This window comes from Polypterus senegalus, chromosome 1 (genome assembly GCF_016835505.1).
Source record: "Polypterus senegalus isolate Bchr_013 chromosome 1, ASM1683550v1, whole genome shotgun sequence".
Taxonomy (NCBI): domain Eukaryota; kingdom Metazoa; phylum Chordata; class Cladistia; order Polypteriformes; family Polypteridae; genus Polypterus; species Polypterus senegalus.
The window spans coordinates 31,802,923-31,820,317 of NC_053154.1; the positions used below are offsets into that span (position 1 = coordinate 31,802,923).

Consider the following 17,395-nt stretch of genomic DNA (forward strand, 5'->3'; position numbering starts at 1 on the left):
TGTATCTCCCTGAGGAGCAGGCCGTTTTGAAGCTCTCATGGCTACATGTTTATCAGATGATGATGGCGGAGGGTGTCGTAATGATGTGATCTTTAAATATATAATACACTACTGTGGCTGTTCGTTTGTCCGTCCAGGATTTTAAATCACGTGTAGTTCGCAAACCGTTTGACCTTTTCACCTGAAATTTGGTACACATATACTACGTGGCATCTATTATCCACTTTTGGAGTGATGATTGACCTACAAGGTTATTTCTCTTTTTATTTTTATTTTATTTTGTTATAGAATCAACTCTTGGCAGCGGCCAGCAGGGCTGCCGTTTGGCACATGTGTACGGGCGCCGTTCTCATCCCTACCACCTTCGCCGTCACTTCCCCTACCTCTTCATATCTTAAATCATTCATGAGGCAGATTGAAGACTTAAATGCCAGCTTAGGTAAAAAAAATTAAAGAAAATGTACTAAGTAATTGCAACAGAAAACACTGACTTGGTCAGTTTTAACATGAAAAGATATTGACGAAGAAGAGGGCCGCTAGATTGGAAAAAAGAAGAACTGCTCAGGAAGCAGAAAGCACATCAACCTCAGAGCAAACGAATCCTAAACGTACAGAGAAAGAGGATGAAAACTATGAATGCTCAAGTCAAGTGTATTCATGCAGTGTGCCATTACTGGTATGCTATCTTCTTCTTTCAGCTTCTCCCGTTAGGGGTCACCACAACAGATCATCTTCTTCCATATCTTTCTGTCCTCTGTATCTTATAATCGGCCAAAATGCTACATTAGAATTCTCATAGTATAAAACAGCCACCATTTGGATTGTTATGCATCACAATATTCTAATATGGTGAATAACATCAAGCGCACCATAACACAGTGCTTTCATTGAATGCGATAGAAATCACACTACTTAACTGGTAGAATATTTAATTAGAGGCATGCAGACAAAACTAGGAGACCATTAGTTTCAAAGGGAATTTGTGTGACACAAGCCATTAACCTTTGCTCTTTACAGGACCTGAATTCCTTCCAATATTTTCTTTATCAGCACTGAACTGTTAACATCCAGTAATGTTACCCACAGTAGGTTTACAAAAGAACACGCACTTCTGCTCTCATACTCACTATTTTAACAAGAGTTCTTATAGAAATTTGTCATATTGAGTCCTCTATCATCCCAGGTCTGACCTGTACACAGTTACTATCATATTTACCTCTGGGCTGAGGAACCCACATTAAATATCCACTAGAACACAGATTTTGTTGACTCCTTACATCTTCAATTGTATTCATGGTTTCATAGCAGAGATCTTTGATTGGGGTCGTTGACTGACTTATATTCTTAATGAAGGCTTCTGTGTTTTACTGAGTACTCTTACACCAATGCATCAAGACAGTACATGACATATAAAATGGCAAAGAAAAAAGACCCTCAAGGTCATGCAATGGTTGAACGGTGGACCAGCCCTTTACTGTCATAAGGATTCTGGAGGAGGCATGGGAGTATGCCCAATGGTCCACAAGTGTTTTATGGGCTTAGAGAACACATATGACTGTGTTCCTCGAGGGGTGCTAGTTGAGTGCAGGTTTCCAGGGCCCTTGGTCTCCGTATAATCATAGTTTGAGCTGTGTCCGCATACTCAGAAACACATCAGCATCATCTCCAGTGGGTGTGGGATTCCACCAGGGCTGTGTTTTGTTTCCTATGCTGTTTGTGATTTTCATGGACAGAATATCTTTGCAGCCAGACAGGAGAAGGGGTCCAGTTTGGCGTCCTTATATATTGCGTCACTGCTTTCTGCAGATAATGTGGTCCTGTTGGCTTCATCAGACTGTAAACTCCATCACACATTGGGACAGTTTATGACCGAGTGTGAAAAGGTAGGGAAAAGGATCAGCACCCCTAAGTATGAGGCCATAGTCCTCAGTAGGAAAAAGGTGGACTGTTGTCTCTGAGTGGGAAGTTAGTTAGTTTCTCAAGTGGAGGAGTTTAAGTACTTTGGGGCATTGTTTACGAGTGAGGGGCAAACGGGTGGTGAACTCAGTCTGTAGTGGTGAAGAAGGAGCTGAGTCAGAAGTTAAAGCTCCCAATTTACCAGTCGATCTATGTCCCTACCTTCATCTATGGTCATGAGCTTTGAGTAATGAACGAAAGAATGAGATTAAGGATATAAGCAGCTGAAATGAGTTTTCTCCACAGAGTGGCTGGGTTCTGCCTTAGAGACAGTGTGAGAACCACAGACATCAGGGAGAGGCTCAGAGTAGAGCCACTGACTCTCCGCATCAAGCCAATTGATGTGTTCTGGAATCTGAAACAGGTGCATCCCGGTGCCTTCCTTTGGAGATTTGACCAGCACCACCTGCTGGAAGGAGACCCTGGAGACCACTCAGGACTCACTGGGAGGATTATATCTCCCAGGTGGGACTGTTCAGAGAATTCCTTGGGATCCCACAGTATGAGTTGGCAGTTGTGGCAGAGTGAAAAGGACATGTGGTCATCATTGCTAAGACTGTTGCCCCTACAACTCTATTTCAGATAAGCAGTTGAAAATAAATGAAAAATAACATTGAGACTTATCCCATGACGCACCTTATGCATAGAAATTCTTTTTCATGGTTAGTACAAGTGCAACAATATAAACACAAAAAGACACCAAGTCAACTTTAATAATGTGCAATGAATTAACTTTTTTCACATTTGGCTATGTTGCAACCATATTCTAAAATTGTTGAAATTATATTCCCCACATCAAACAGCACTTAATACAGAGTGACAAAGTAAAAACAATATTTTAGGCATTTTGCAACTTTATTCAAAATTTAAAAACTGAAATATCATATTGATGCCAGTATTCAGACCGTTTGCATTAACATTTGAAATCTAGTTCAGGTGCATCCCATTCCATTGTTCATCATCGAGATAATCTGTGCACCTTGTTTGGCATCCACTCATAGTCAATTCAATTCACTGCCAATGATTAAGAAAGGTACACACCTGTCTCTATGGACTCCAACAGGTGGCGTATCAGAGCAAAAGCCAAGTCAAAAGGTCTAGGCATAATTTAGAGACAGGATGGTGTCAATGCACAGATTTGAGGAAAGCGATAGATAAACACTGAAGGTTCCCAAGAGCACAGCTGCTTTCTCATTCTTAAATGGAAGAAGTCTGCAATAACCATAACTCTTCCTGGAGCTGGCCTCTCAGCCAAACTGATGACTCATGAAGGAAAGACCATGCTGATATTTGCGTTTTTTAATTTTTAATAAATTTGCAAATATTCCTAAAATCCTGTTTATTCTGCGGTATGAAGTGTTGCTTAATGTGGGAAGAAAAATGAATGAAAATGATTTTAACACAAGGCTGCAACATAACAAAATGTTATAAAGGGGAATGGATCCAAATACTTTCTGAATATGCGTTACATATAGCCGCTGTTTCCCAGATTTTGCAATGGTATTATTTCAAACATCCAGTATAAATTTAACATGGAAAAAATGACTGTGTCCGATGTAAAGAAGATCGGTGATCTCAATGCATTATGATGTAGCATTTTGATCACTCAAAGTGATTAGCAGAGTGCAGCTTTAAATACATCAGAGAAACAGTGCTGGACGGGTTGTGATGGTGGAATAATGGTGGAGATTACACCTGCAACCACAAATTACAAAATGAATAAATACATAACTCTAGAGACGATATGGCTTTACCTTGAGCTGTTAGAGACCATGACAAGAATAGTGTGAGAAATTCTTAATTCTAAAAGATGTTTAATATAATAGACTGGAATGGATCCCAAACCCCTTGGTTTAAAGTGTGTCATTACACTATAGTGTTTTTAGGATTATAGGGTCACTACTGACACATACACAGGGTACAGTGAAATTCTCACTTACATCTGAGCTCCTCTGTTTATGCATTGTGAGAACACACTGCACTCTAATGTTTCATGCAACTGTCTCTGACCCAAAGCCACCCCCAGTGTTGATAGAGCAAAGTGAAAATCATATTTCAAAAACCAGACTTAGGGTGAGAAGTACCTTTGTGGCAGATTTCAAGTCTGTGTCTTGGTTAACTATGCTTTACATAAAGAATAAACACACAGAAATTTTACTTTAAAGACACAGATTTATGTTGTATTTAATAGACAATATAACAACAAAACATTCCTTTCAAAGAGAGATTTGAATCAAAGTAAAGATCATCTTTAGAGAGGCTTGCAGTCTTGAGGAGCAACAGAGCCAATGACTGGGACCTTACTGGACTCATGAGTGGCCACACAGGGGTATCTCGCATGGCTCTTCCAGTCAGCAGCAGGCAGCTTCAGGTAACTAATGGCCAGGTAGGAATTTCCACTGCTGTCCAAGGACACCGGGCTGGACTGAATGTTGTCCGTCACTCGCTGACCATCCACACTCCACTGGATGTCTATGTACCCTGGGAAGAAGCCGCTCACCAGGCAGCTGAGAGTCACTTGGCCTGAACCACTGAGCTGCTCTTGTGGGGGAGAAAGAACCTGAACAGACGGACGAGGAAGGTCACTTCCTGCGGAAATAGAGGAAATATAACAGCGTCATATATAGAGCTGATTAAGCAATACCACATGTTTGCTGAAAATGACTTATTTTCAAATGATTTTGGGATTATCCAAGAGTAAAATGTTAAACTTTAATATATTTCTTCCTGCGGAAATCACAACATCCTAAGTTCCCTGAAGAATTCAGCAGAGTTTTTAATTCATTATAGCAAGATAGAGTATACAATTGCATATCAGGTAGTAAGTTAGTAAAAATGTGTACTTTATTGCTTCCTTACGTGAGGTCTAGCATTTGCAAAACAGATGTAGTTACAAACATGTCTGAATGCTTTTTTATTATGTTTTATTCATTTTTATATATCAAACTCACTTCTGAAGTCATATTCTGCAGGACTGCAGGGAGCCCAATCAGGTACAGAAAAGGTTTGCATGCGTGAAATATAATAATCTGTGTTCACACAGCAGAAATCTACTCTTTCAACTTAAAAAACATCAGTCCTTTTTAAAAAATATTTTTTAAGTTCAAATTCAGTTTTTTTATCCACAAAACAATCCAAAATGCCTTGCAATGAACTGGCACCCTGCCCTGAGTCTTCTCCTGCCTTACACCCAGTGCTGCGTTCATAAGCTCCTGCCCTCTAAAGTCTGAATTAAATTAGTCTGCGTAAATGGATGTGACTTACATAATCTGTAACGTCTGGCAGCATTACAAGTTTTTAACAGTTTTATAAAACCACCTAAAACAGTTTAGTTTAAAAATGGATCAGAGGTTTTGAAGTTTTTATTCAGCACTAAGTGTATTTTAAAAGGAAAGTTGCTATCAAAAAACCTTCACAACACTGGAATAGAAAAAGTGCATTTATGACATGGATGGATAGATGGAAGTAATGAGGACTAAAGGTTTTAACAAATAAACGTTTGTTTCAATAAATTCTTTGATGCCATATATAATTAAAAGTGTCATTAAAACATTGACTGTTTGGAAGCATGTTTAAATGGATAATATACTTTGAATTCATAAGTACTGTAAATATATTTGATGAAGAAGCTATCAAGTCAGTAGCAAGACCTTAAATATTTAATGTACTGCAAAAGAACAAAGGATTACTGAGTTTGATTTTGAATGGTGAACATCAATGATCTTTATCAATGTGAATCTTTACGTCTCTGTGTGACTGTAAGTTATTTTGCTCTATTATATTAAATAAACTGCACTGATCATTTTCCTATCTACTTTCACTTATAACTGTGTTGTATAAACAATACCTGAAATATTTTAAACAATAATTCTTCTTTTACACTGAACTCGCAGTATCACTTAGACATGAATTTGAAAGAAAGCAAGTCAAGTGGTTGCCTATGAACGTAATGTAATATTGCTCGACTCATTTAAAAATTTATCATATTAAGTAAACTAATCAAGTAATACAAATGTGTGGATTAAACTTAAACAGTGTCACTGTATTGTAAACCTTTAAAAACAAGTTTTCCTCTTCTCTGGGTACTTCAGTTTTAACTGTAATAAGTGTACTCACTCAGAACTTGTACGTGAGTTCTTTCTCCCCATGCTTGGTTTCCATCACTATAGTAAATGAAGCAGTAGTATTTGGAGTCGTCATTTGCCTCGACATTATTAATTGTGAGAAGGTGATAACTCCTGACTGTATCTCTTGAAGGTACAAATCGATCTGATATCGCAGGAGCTCTGTAGATTTTGTTGTCAGCCATGTATCTTAGGACACCTTCAGGTGCTTTTCCAGGTGACTGGCGAATCCAGTTCAAGTGAATTCTTAAAACATCTTCATTTTTCACAGCACATTCCAGGGTGACAGACTGTCCAGGAGTCACAGGAATAACTGATGGAGACTGAGAGAAAATAGCAGGTCCAGCATTTACTGAAACTCCTAAAAGAAAGAAAGAAAGAATACATTACTTAATGATTTTTAAAACATACATTTGTAGAGTACAAATGACCAATTTAATTTCAATTACTACATAATGTTTAATAAATCGTTTTTACTAAATCCTGCTTTTCAAAATGATCTGCTTTGAAATATCTTAATTCACAATTCATGATCTTTCACTCACGCAGTAATAAAACAGCACACAGGATCTGTAAAAAATTAATGTTCAGAAGTAGATGAAACAAATTTTTTTTCATCAATCTGTAATGTGACCAACTGGCCTTCAACTTTATATAAAGCAATTTTGTTACGATGCATAAATTAACTTTGTCAAAAATGTGTTTTATTGGTCACTGCATATTTTGCTTTACCTAATGTGCCAATCCGCATTTAGTACAAGAAAACGTTGTCGACCAATCACAAAGCAGTTCTCTTTCAAAACAGCACCGCACCTGCAGTCAACAGTCGTCATGTCACATATTTTTATACATCAAAGTCTAATTTAAAAAAACAAGAAACTTTAGGGTTGACTCTATGCTGTTTAATAACTGATGTCAATTACAAATAAAGTAGAACAGAGATATATTCTTATTCCTCTCCTTAAAGTCCAGACACTGTATAAGTATTAGGGCAGCTTTCATTGGTTTCACTTTTCAAATAAAAGAGCGTTTTTTGTTTTCAAGGCTGCGCAGAATTGTTAATCACATTAGTTTGATCCCATTGACAGTGAAATCCGTTGTTTATGTAATGATGTCACTTATAGATTCACGATAATTTTATATTTAATCATGTGAGTGACATTATTGATAACTAATATTATTTCTAACAAACCTCGGATATTAAAAGTAAAAATTCAAATAATTAGAAGAAATAATTATTTTCTTGCTGTTTATCTAAAACTAACTGAGACAATTTCAGTATTGTTAGTAATATGCTTTTATTTAAGTATTTAAGATGATATAAGATATGACATTTGTATCAATCAGACAGCTTATCCTGCACTACACTGCCGTGTCATTATAGGTTGGTTTTCGCCTGAAATGCACTGGTCCCAGGTAAAGGCTCCTGTTGTTTGGACCCTATAATGGAAGAAGATGGTTCAGAAAATGGTTGGCTCAGTGGCTTTGTGATGATTGAGCTGAAACATATAAATTACAGTCCATCCATTCATTTTCTAAACCCACTTATCCAGAGCTGGCGCATGGTGGAAGGTGGAGCCTATCCCAGTAAGCATCGGGCACAAGGCAGGAATAATCACTGGACTGGGTGTCAGCCCATCACAGATGAATTTTAATAAAAATGATACATAACTCAATATCAGGTGTGAAAAGAATTTAATTGTATTGGCATCACATTTAACAAATACATTTTTTATTAATTAAATATCAGAACATCTAAATAATATAAACTGATTAAACATTAAAAAAAATAAAAAGTTTAAGAAATTTTATATGATGATTGATGATTGTCATTGCACAGGTATTGCGAAATGCAGTTATCGTTTACCCCCTGGGGTCAGAGTGCAGGGTCAGCTATTGTACGGCACCCCTGGATCAATTGCAGGTTAAGGGCCTTACTCAAGGGCCCAGTGGAGTAGAATCCCATCTGTGTGAGTTTCAGGAAAGAATTAGTGGAATATTAAAATAACATACAAAAGTTTAAAAACGACTTCTGTTTAATGAATTCATCTATTGTAATAAAATCAATTAAAAACATATTTCAGTTTCATTTCTAGACTAAACCAACATGCAAATATTTGGAAATTGAATAGAAAGATTTGCATGCAGTCTAGAGCGACAAACAATCGCTTTCTAATTTTATGTCGGGGCTGACCCTGCAACTGCATATGGTTGGACCAGCTGCATCACTTCAATACTTTACATTTAAATAAACTTATAGAAGTGCGAAGTTGAAAACTAAAAAACATTGAACTTGAGGGAAAAATAAGTTAATGTTATCATTTTAAAATAAATTAGTGTAACAACAGTTGTTATTCACAATGCACAAATAACAAAACTTGTAAAAAAGATTCAACTTAGAAAAAGCTGTGGGAATAATTCACAAAACCTTTGTACATCAAAGCCTCTTCTTGATGATTAAAATTTGAGAAGGGTTACATTATTAAAAATTCAAGTTTTGCTATTGATAGAACCTTCACATTTGTTTCAGTGGTCACCATGCTTTGCCCTGTCCTTTTTCTTATTTTAACAGGGAGAGGGTATTTCTGACATCAATCTACAGCTATAATAAATGCCACAGTGCCCTCATTTCGTAAAAATGTACTGCTATGACCTTATGAATACAGAAGAAAAAGCAGACAAAAGCCACATAATAAAACAAATAAATCAATTAAGAGTAAGAATGGCTCACTAAGAGTGCTTCTGGCTCAAAGAAAGTCTGTTACACACTGCAGGACCCCATCCTGTGCCAGGTGCCAGGTCTGTATGTAACATCCTGTCCATGTCACAGAGTCAATGGCACAAGAAAGCATCTCAAGAGTTATTCTGTGGGGCACTTGGTAGATCTCTATATGCATATTCTGTAATCAAATTGATTTTTATTTTACAATTCCTGAAGCAATAAATGTATCCCAAAACACATCCTGAGTACAAGAAGACATGGTATGTGATAATATTTCTTTTAAATTTAGTGGTTTAACAGAAGGCTTAAACTAAATCATAAGGAGTGAAGAGATAATAGAAAGGAAAATATGACTCACTCAGTTTGAGATATGAATAATGGTGGGCTCACTGGATCTGTAGCCTGATGTACTGTACTGATGAATTTAACTGTTCATATATCAAACTGTTGCTTTGAAGGAATGCACCTAGTTGACAAAGAAGGTAAGAAATCATTTGGCATTGAAATGCTTCTTGGTTACGATTACGAAACCCATTGTATAATCTGAAAACTCACCACACATCATTATAACTTCAATATCTGTGTGCATTGTTGATAACTTTTTTAAGATAAATCCATAAGCTCAATAGTGTGATGCCCTATGCATTGGAACCTCAGCACATCCTATACACTGGGCATCTACAGTATATATATATATATATAGTGGAAGATCAGCCCGAACACCAACAGGCAGACACCGGTTCAAAAACAAACACACGTTTATTTACACTATTTATGTCCTTTGATGATCTTCCTGTGGCACTTCCGGGTGTCCCTGGTATTCCTTCTGCCAGCACCTCCAGGTGTGGTGAAAGTGCTGAAGTCCAGGGTTTCTCAATCATCCGGGTGCCCCCTGGCAGTAGCCACGGGCCCCTATAGGGTTGAGCTTTCATGCTCACTTCACATGGCTCCCATATAAACCAGGGCAGCTGCCCTTTCATGGTCCGGGGAAGGCATAGTCTCTCTCCTGGTCCTTCAAAGCGTGCCGGCTGGGCACAGTACACACACACATTAGCTGCGTGTGGTCTTCTGGACATTAAACATCACCAAGACTCCCAGCCAGCTTTACTATATTGGTGAACTTGCACTTGCACAGGGTGGAACCTGTCTCAGGAAAATGTATGGCAGCTCGTTGTGTGAACGTACAACGTGCATGTACCACAAAGCTTGGTTTGAATGAGAAGTGAGGTGCATGCAAACGCCAACAAAATTTAAAACTGCATGCATGTGCCAGCTCACAAAGTCTAATTCACACTTATATAAGCTTTTACATCTTGTAGAATTTATACCAACTCCTTGGCTGCGGCTGAGAGTGAGCACACACACACGCACCACGCACTCACTCACACATCTTTCATAGTGAGAACTAAGGTGCATACAAGTGCCAAAAAAATGTAAAAGTGCATGCATGCTCCATCTATTTGCTGTGGTTCAGTGTGTGTACAGCGGACTGCTCCATAGACAAACACACACCCACACAGACAGGTCTTTTGTTTATATTTATCTAATAATAAATCTGTTTACAAAAATAATAATAATTATTATTTACATTTATATAGTGATATTCTCTCTATTCAAAACACTTCACATTAAGAGTGGGGAACCACTTCAACAGCCACTAATGAGTACCATCTACCTGAATGATGTGATGGCAGCCTTTCTTGAGCCGTTATGCTCATCACACATTAGCTGTTAAGTGTTGAAGTGGTGAGAGATAGTTAGCTAATTAGAGACAGGAGATGAGTTGGAGGCCAGAATGACTAGGCTGGGGTGGGAAATTTATCCAGAACATTAGGAAACACCTTACACTTTATGAAAGATAACCAGGGATCTTTAATAACCATAGAGAGTCAAGACCTCAGTTTTATGTCTCATCTGAAGGACAGGACTATTTTTATATATCACAGTGTCCCCGTCACTGCACTGGAATTTACATTCAGGCCACAGGGCAAGTGCCCTCTGCTGGCATCGCCAACATTGCTTTCAGCAGCAACCCAAGCTTTCCCTGGTTGGTCTCCCATCAAAGTAATGGCCGGGACAGAACAGGCTTAGCTTCAGGTAGATAACAGTACCAGTTTCTGAAGTGCATGTGGTCTGGGTGTTGGGTGAAGATTGTCAGAACTCCAAACTGAACTCATGCCTCCAAAGGAGACCATGATCTTAATGCAGCATTGTTGATCGCTCAGCCATCCTGACAATACTCTTCACTGTTCTTAAATGCTCACCAGATCAAACGTCCAAAGATGATCAAAAGATGTTTTTTGTGATTGGTCTTCTGTTTTCTACACAGAGTAGGTTTCACCTGGCCAACCCGAGCTCCCATCAGGTAATTGGCGAAGACACAGAGATGCTCACCTCATGTCGAACTCTAAGCAGGTGAATGCTCTCTTTATCTTCCCTCTCATACCCATGTGTATGTACATGCCAACATGTGCATTAGAAATGCTCACTCTCTCAAGCAGGTACTGTAACTACTTTTACTAGCAATAACCTATTACTCAGGATCCTTTTCTCGTATGTCTGTATATGCTGGTAACTGATATACTGTACAGTCCCGTTTCTTTACTGTAGCAATAGACAACTATCAAGACATTGACCCTTTAAACCTCAAGGCATGCTAGTGGCTTGTAGGCCTCTGAGCCAAACGTGTTATTGAGGAAAGAGCATTTCTTTAGTGCTAAACTATTTAAAATCAGGCTATGAATAGCTAAGCTATAAACAAAATATTCTGTGATGTGGCTCACATTTAACACAAATCAGTAGAAAACTGTATTAACCAGAGCAGTGTTCTGAATTTGTGCTTGTTAGTTCTCTCTTGCTTTACTTTCTTCTTTTCACTGCCAAGAGCTGGGTCATTTCCTGTCTTACTCTATCAATGACATGATCTGGCAAGTTTTCCATTCTGATATGGTATGCCATCACAGTTGTGCTCAGCATTTTGGTGAGTGACTGTAACCCGTGACTTTCTTTGTCAAAGCTGTGTCATTCTGTTTCATTAATGGTCTATTTCTGACCACAGTACCACTATCAATGGGATTTTTGCTTTTCGTGTCAGCACTTGTGTCATGCTCTAGTCTTCTTCATTTTAAGGCACTTACTGTAAGTCTTTAGTTTTGTCCATTACCTGCTTTAAACTGAGGTGTCTGCACACATATCTGCTCTCTCTGATCACACAATCGATTAATCTGAGAGGGCAGTTGGTCCTAATCAGTGATCTCTTGCTTGAGATTAATGAAGACTATTATGTCACAATGGGATTGACTCAATCATTCAAGGCAGAATAAGAAAGAGGCAGACCATATTACTGAGACTATACATGAAGGGTAACTAACCTTCACCTTGTCCTGAGCCCATATATTACTAGGGAGACATATACTCTCAAAAATATGGAAAGAAAATACATACTCTGTAAGGAAACTCAGATACACATTGGGCCAAAAGACCTGGGGAGGCAAAATTACAGTCCTTCCAGAGCTGATATTTGACTTGGATATGATTCTCCTTACAGACATCTACTGGAAAAAAAGAAAATCCAAGAATAGGAAAAATGGCTGGGTAAGTAAAATACATTTCAACTTATATGCTTTTTGTATTGCACTCTTTGCTGGCTTCAGGAGCAGAGTGCTCTCAAAAGTTCACACAAGTTTACAGGTAAAATACAATTGCAAACTTTACAAAATACTAATTATATAATTCATACACATAAAAGTACAGATTATTTTAAGCAAAACAAAGCAATTTAAACTATTTAACATTCAGTAAATGGATTCTAACAATATCCATGCATCCATTATCCAATCTGCTATATTCTAACTACAGGGTCACAGGAGTTTGCTGGAGCCAATCCCAGCCAACGCAGGGCACAAGGCAGGAAACAAACCCCAGGCAGGGCGCCAGCCCACCGCAGGGCACACGCACCCACACACCAAGCACACACTAGGGACAATTTAGAATTGCCAATGCACCTAACCTGCATGTCTTTGGACTGTGGGAGGAAACCGGAGTACCAGGAGGAAACCCATGCAGACACGGGGAGAACATATAAAGTCCATGCAGGGAGGACCCGGGGAAGCAAAATATTCTTATGAAATTCTGCTGACTGTCTTTGCACTTCACTTCACTGCTTGTCTCCCTCCATGGCAACCCTTTGACCACTGGAGCATGATTTCCTCTAGCATATACTTCTTCACCTTAAACAATCATCTCCCAGTGCTGTTATAAAAATGACTAAACTTCTACCTCTGCTCCATAGATAACCAGAGAATAATCAAAGAGAAATTTCACACTTACACTCACTAACATTGTGATGAAGACGATCGAAGTCAAATCTGTAAACTGTTGGTGCTCCATTTATTTCAGTCAATGGCCATGGAAAGCATGTGCAGCAGGGGCTGAGATTGTGGAAACAGAGATATTGCTGCATGAAGGGACCTGGGACAGAAACAGCAGTGATATTTAATAATGCTATAATTTGTATTAAAAATAATTAAAAGTTTATTTAAAATTGCTATAGAATTGCCTCATCATTTTATGGGTTTAAATAAGTCTCTGCTGAGAAGAAATGGTGAAAGTTACTAATTACTTTTACTTACTAAAAGACACCCTCAATCTTTTATTATCACTTTCTCGGCAAGGGTGACTCAACATGTGCTATAAAATGTGATAACTGGTTTGTGGCACTTCAGTTTCTCTCATCATGGCTTAGCTCCATCACATAATTTGCCTTTTTAATTCCTCAGTATGTTTATTCTGTGTGTGCACACGACACACCACAGAAATTACATAATGCTGACTATTGAATGGAATTGTGAACTTAGTAATGGCATGCATGTAGCCAGGACAAATCTACCATTAAATTCATGAAAGCTTAAGCTTCAGGACCCTTAATACCGCAAGGGCCCCAGAAGCAACTTCAGAGCACATCGCTTAAAAATATTGGGTGTCTACTGTATAAGAAGGTTTTTTGTAAAAACAAAATAATACTAATAACATAGTGTAATTCAGTACAGCAATGGCAATCAAAACCTGAGCTATACTGGTAAAATATTTTTAAAACTTGTGGTGATCTGTTGTGGAATGACCCCATTTAAGAAGATAACAGTGGTTAACCAGACCTCGTTGCTGGTAGCAAAGGGACCCCCACAACAGTTCAAATTACAAGGCCCCAAAAATGTAGGCCTGTCATTGCATTTGGCCTTGTCTCTTTGCAAAATCTAAAGCTTTCTTCAAAAATGCAATGTAGTATAATCAGATCAGATTTATTACCATGTGTACAAAATGCAGTGGAACTCCTATTTGCACTGTTGGACATGTGCAAGTAGGGGGCACCTTCAGGGCTCTTATATGGAATGTAATTTGCCTCCTGACCATGAGTTGGTGCTGTAGCTAAGCCTCTTCCTTTAAATCCTCATAATGGAGGACATTCAGTCAGAAGTACATTGACATATTTTTCTCTGATGTCACAAAGCCACCACCATTTCCACCTCTAACTGAACATAAGCGTAAGACTCACCAGAAGTTAAAGTTTAGTTTAAAACCCACAATAGGGAGATGAGGACTCTTATGCCAGAAGCCATACATTTTGAGAAGTACAGACATATGAGGCTCCACATCATCTTATTTACTGTTTTCTGCTTTATTTCATTTAACAGGTGTGCCTATTAAATGGGTTTCACCAGGCTGGTCCCCCAATCCTGTATCTTGCCCAGTTTGGTTCCCTTACAACACATATGACCAACACACACCCCACTGCCCATTGCCATGAATCGTATAACAACACAGAACACAACAGGAATAACCACAATCACCCAACACTGTCGATTCTGCAGTTCATAATTTCAGTAATGTAAAAAGTCAATGGGTATAGAATCAACATATTTTTGATACACTTGCAGTAATTAGCACAAAGTGTTCACCACTATCTACATTGAGTAAAGAGAACATGGTGTGGACACTAGAGGGCACTGTTGATCCTCAAACCTAACACACAGACACTGAGGCCACAAGTTAAAAGCACCAAGGACTTGTTTATTCTTTGTAAATTCTTCACAGTGCTCTCCACCACCACATACATACTGTAAGTAAATAAGCAACATAGCCCACATAATTATTCTTTCTTTCTTTCTCTCTCTCTTTCTTTCTTTTCTCCTCCACACCTCTCAGCAAGCTTTGTCCACCTTCCACCCAACTCTGGCTCCTCAACTGAGTTTAAGGCAGTCATTTTTATATTGTCCAACCCGGATGTGCTTCTACTCTTACACCCACATGACCTGCCAGCACTTCCAGGCCAGATGGAAACCATATGTCCCATGGTTCATCCACAGCACCCCCTGGCAGCAACCATGGCACCCAACAGGCCTGAGATATGGAACTCCAAGCCCCATAGTGCCCAGGGCACAGCTGTAAACCAGGGGAACTGCCTTCTAGAATCTCGGGGGAGGCAGTACCCTAATGAAGCTGCCTTTACTGATCCTTCCATATCCTGGGCGCCCCAGCTGGGTTGAGCTGCCAGCCATCTCTTACAATGGCAAAAAGTAGACTAGGCCTGTTGATGGTGAAGAGTGCAATACTGGAAGGTTGGACACTTACGGACATGGTGGACATGACAATGTGTGAAAATACCACAATAAAAAGTTTTTATTTTTTTGTTTGATGCTGACAGCATCCAAGATTGCACCCAGTCTGTAGATGGAAGGACCAATACAACTTGGAGTGTATGAGTTTCCATTACTCAAGTGTGTCCGTTTATGATGTAGTATGTGTGATTTGAGTATACATGGCAAAGGAAATAAAATGACTGGAGTACACATGTGCTGCTGGTGCATATTTTGAGTCATGTACAGTCACAATGATTTGATGGCAAATTCATACTCTAAGGAGATAATTTCATATCATATTAAAATGCAATACAATTTAATTCTTCCAGTCTGCTACTGTTATCGTAAACATGTGTTAAAATGTTAAAGGCACATTTTTTTGAATCAAGAACTTTACCACTTCAAACTGGACGTACTCAGTAAGATTTTGTTTTCACCTTTAAAATGCAAGAAACAGGCTAGGCACTGTTTTTAATTTATAAAAAAAAACGAATCACTTGAGAACTCAATATGGTAACACTTTAGTTTAGGTGTCCTTCATAAGGAGCCATTAACAGTCTGTTAGTATTTTATTAAATATTTTATCAACCACAATTTCTTTTGGCAAAATAATACACTGTATACCTCAACTGTGAAGAAATAGCTTCAGCTTGAAGAATACCAAACCCATCCTTAATGTCTGCAACTGCATTCCTTTATATGTGTTTGCTGAACTTAAATCTTATTTGCTTATTCTCCATGCTTGTAATAAGAATTGTAAAAGACAAGTTGACCTGAATTTTGGCCAATTCTGTTTGTAATGGCAGCCATTTTTGTGCAGCATATTAATGACAGCCTTCTTAGGATTCTGAGTAATTGCTTCTGATGCTTGCACTTCATTTATATGTGAAAAATAAGAAATGATTTCTCACCTAAGATATACCTGTAATGTTTTCTAAAGTGATCCTTTAGATTCCCTGGCGATATATTGATCTCTTTGACAATAACAGTTTGTATTGAAATGAATTTAATAAAATATTAATCTGTTGATATCAATGTGTTTAGAAACTAAACTCATTTCAGAGGAAAAAAGAGCTACTTTATTGCTATAAGTTTCCAAGGCATCTGATTGATTTGTTTAAAAATCTAGAGTGTCTTTAGCTTTAACCATCTTAACTTGTCAGACTTAAATAAAAGGTAGAGTTTATCACAATGGTGAAATGATAAAGTTTATTAATACAGAGATTTGATCAGGTATCAGTGGTGCAAAATAATAAATCACATTTATTTTTATTACTGTACATGTACAGATTATATAGGGAATCATACTCTTTATAGTTTTTAAATGTAGATACTTTTACTCTTAGTATGTTATTTAGTAATAATGATTTTTTTCAAGGTTGATAGTTATAAAGAACATTTGATTGGAAATTTTTAAAATGCAGTTCACTACGGTCAATTAATGCACACAAATATTTTTGGAGTTGCAGGTCACGATCTTGGAGCAGGATGTATCTTAGTAAGTAATTAAGGGACATGCAGTTCTCTCTGGCTGTATGAGTGCATCTCAGTATAATACTGTAAAATGTCTTATGTGTATTATCCTGAATCTTGGTGTGTGTTGTTAAAGTTTAAATGTAATGTGCATTAATGTTATGTTTCTGAGACACATGTGCAATGTAGGATACAGAGGAAGCACTCCTTATAAAGAATAGGCTGTATAGACCCTACACAAAATTTAGTAGAACTGTCCAGTCTCTCAGACATAAAACAAAGCAGCTGTATTATGCCATGGAAACTTGCAAAATATGTGCAGTTATCTGCACTTAAGAACATTACCTCTGACTTATGAAAACACATGGAAGTAACTGTTTTTTTAACTGGAACTGTTTCAAAATAATACAGCATAAATGAAAATCATAATTTTTAATAACCTGTACTACATTAAAATTGTGATAGCCATGCATTGTGCATAGTTG

General features: G+C 38.0%; 1 protein-coding gene across 1 annotated transcript; it reads right to left on the bottom strand.

Moving 5' to 3' along the window:
• Positions 1 to 4,207: 4,207 nt before the first annotated feature.
• On the bottom strand, positions 4,208 to 6,698 carry LOC120541454 (immunoglobulin lambda-1 light chain-like). The gene is made up of 3 exons (XM_039773493.1): positions 6,626 to 6,698; positions 6,073 to 6,441; positions 4,208 to 4,545 (listed from the first exon to the last, which is right to left on the bottom strand). Exons 1-3 carry the CDS (start codon positions 6,696 to 6,698, stop codon positions 4,208 to 4,210), a joined length of 780 nt encoding a protein of 259 aa, XP_039629427.1.
• Between the last annotated feature and the right edge of the window lie 10,697 nt (positions 6,699 to 17,395).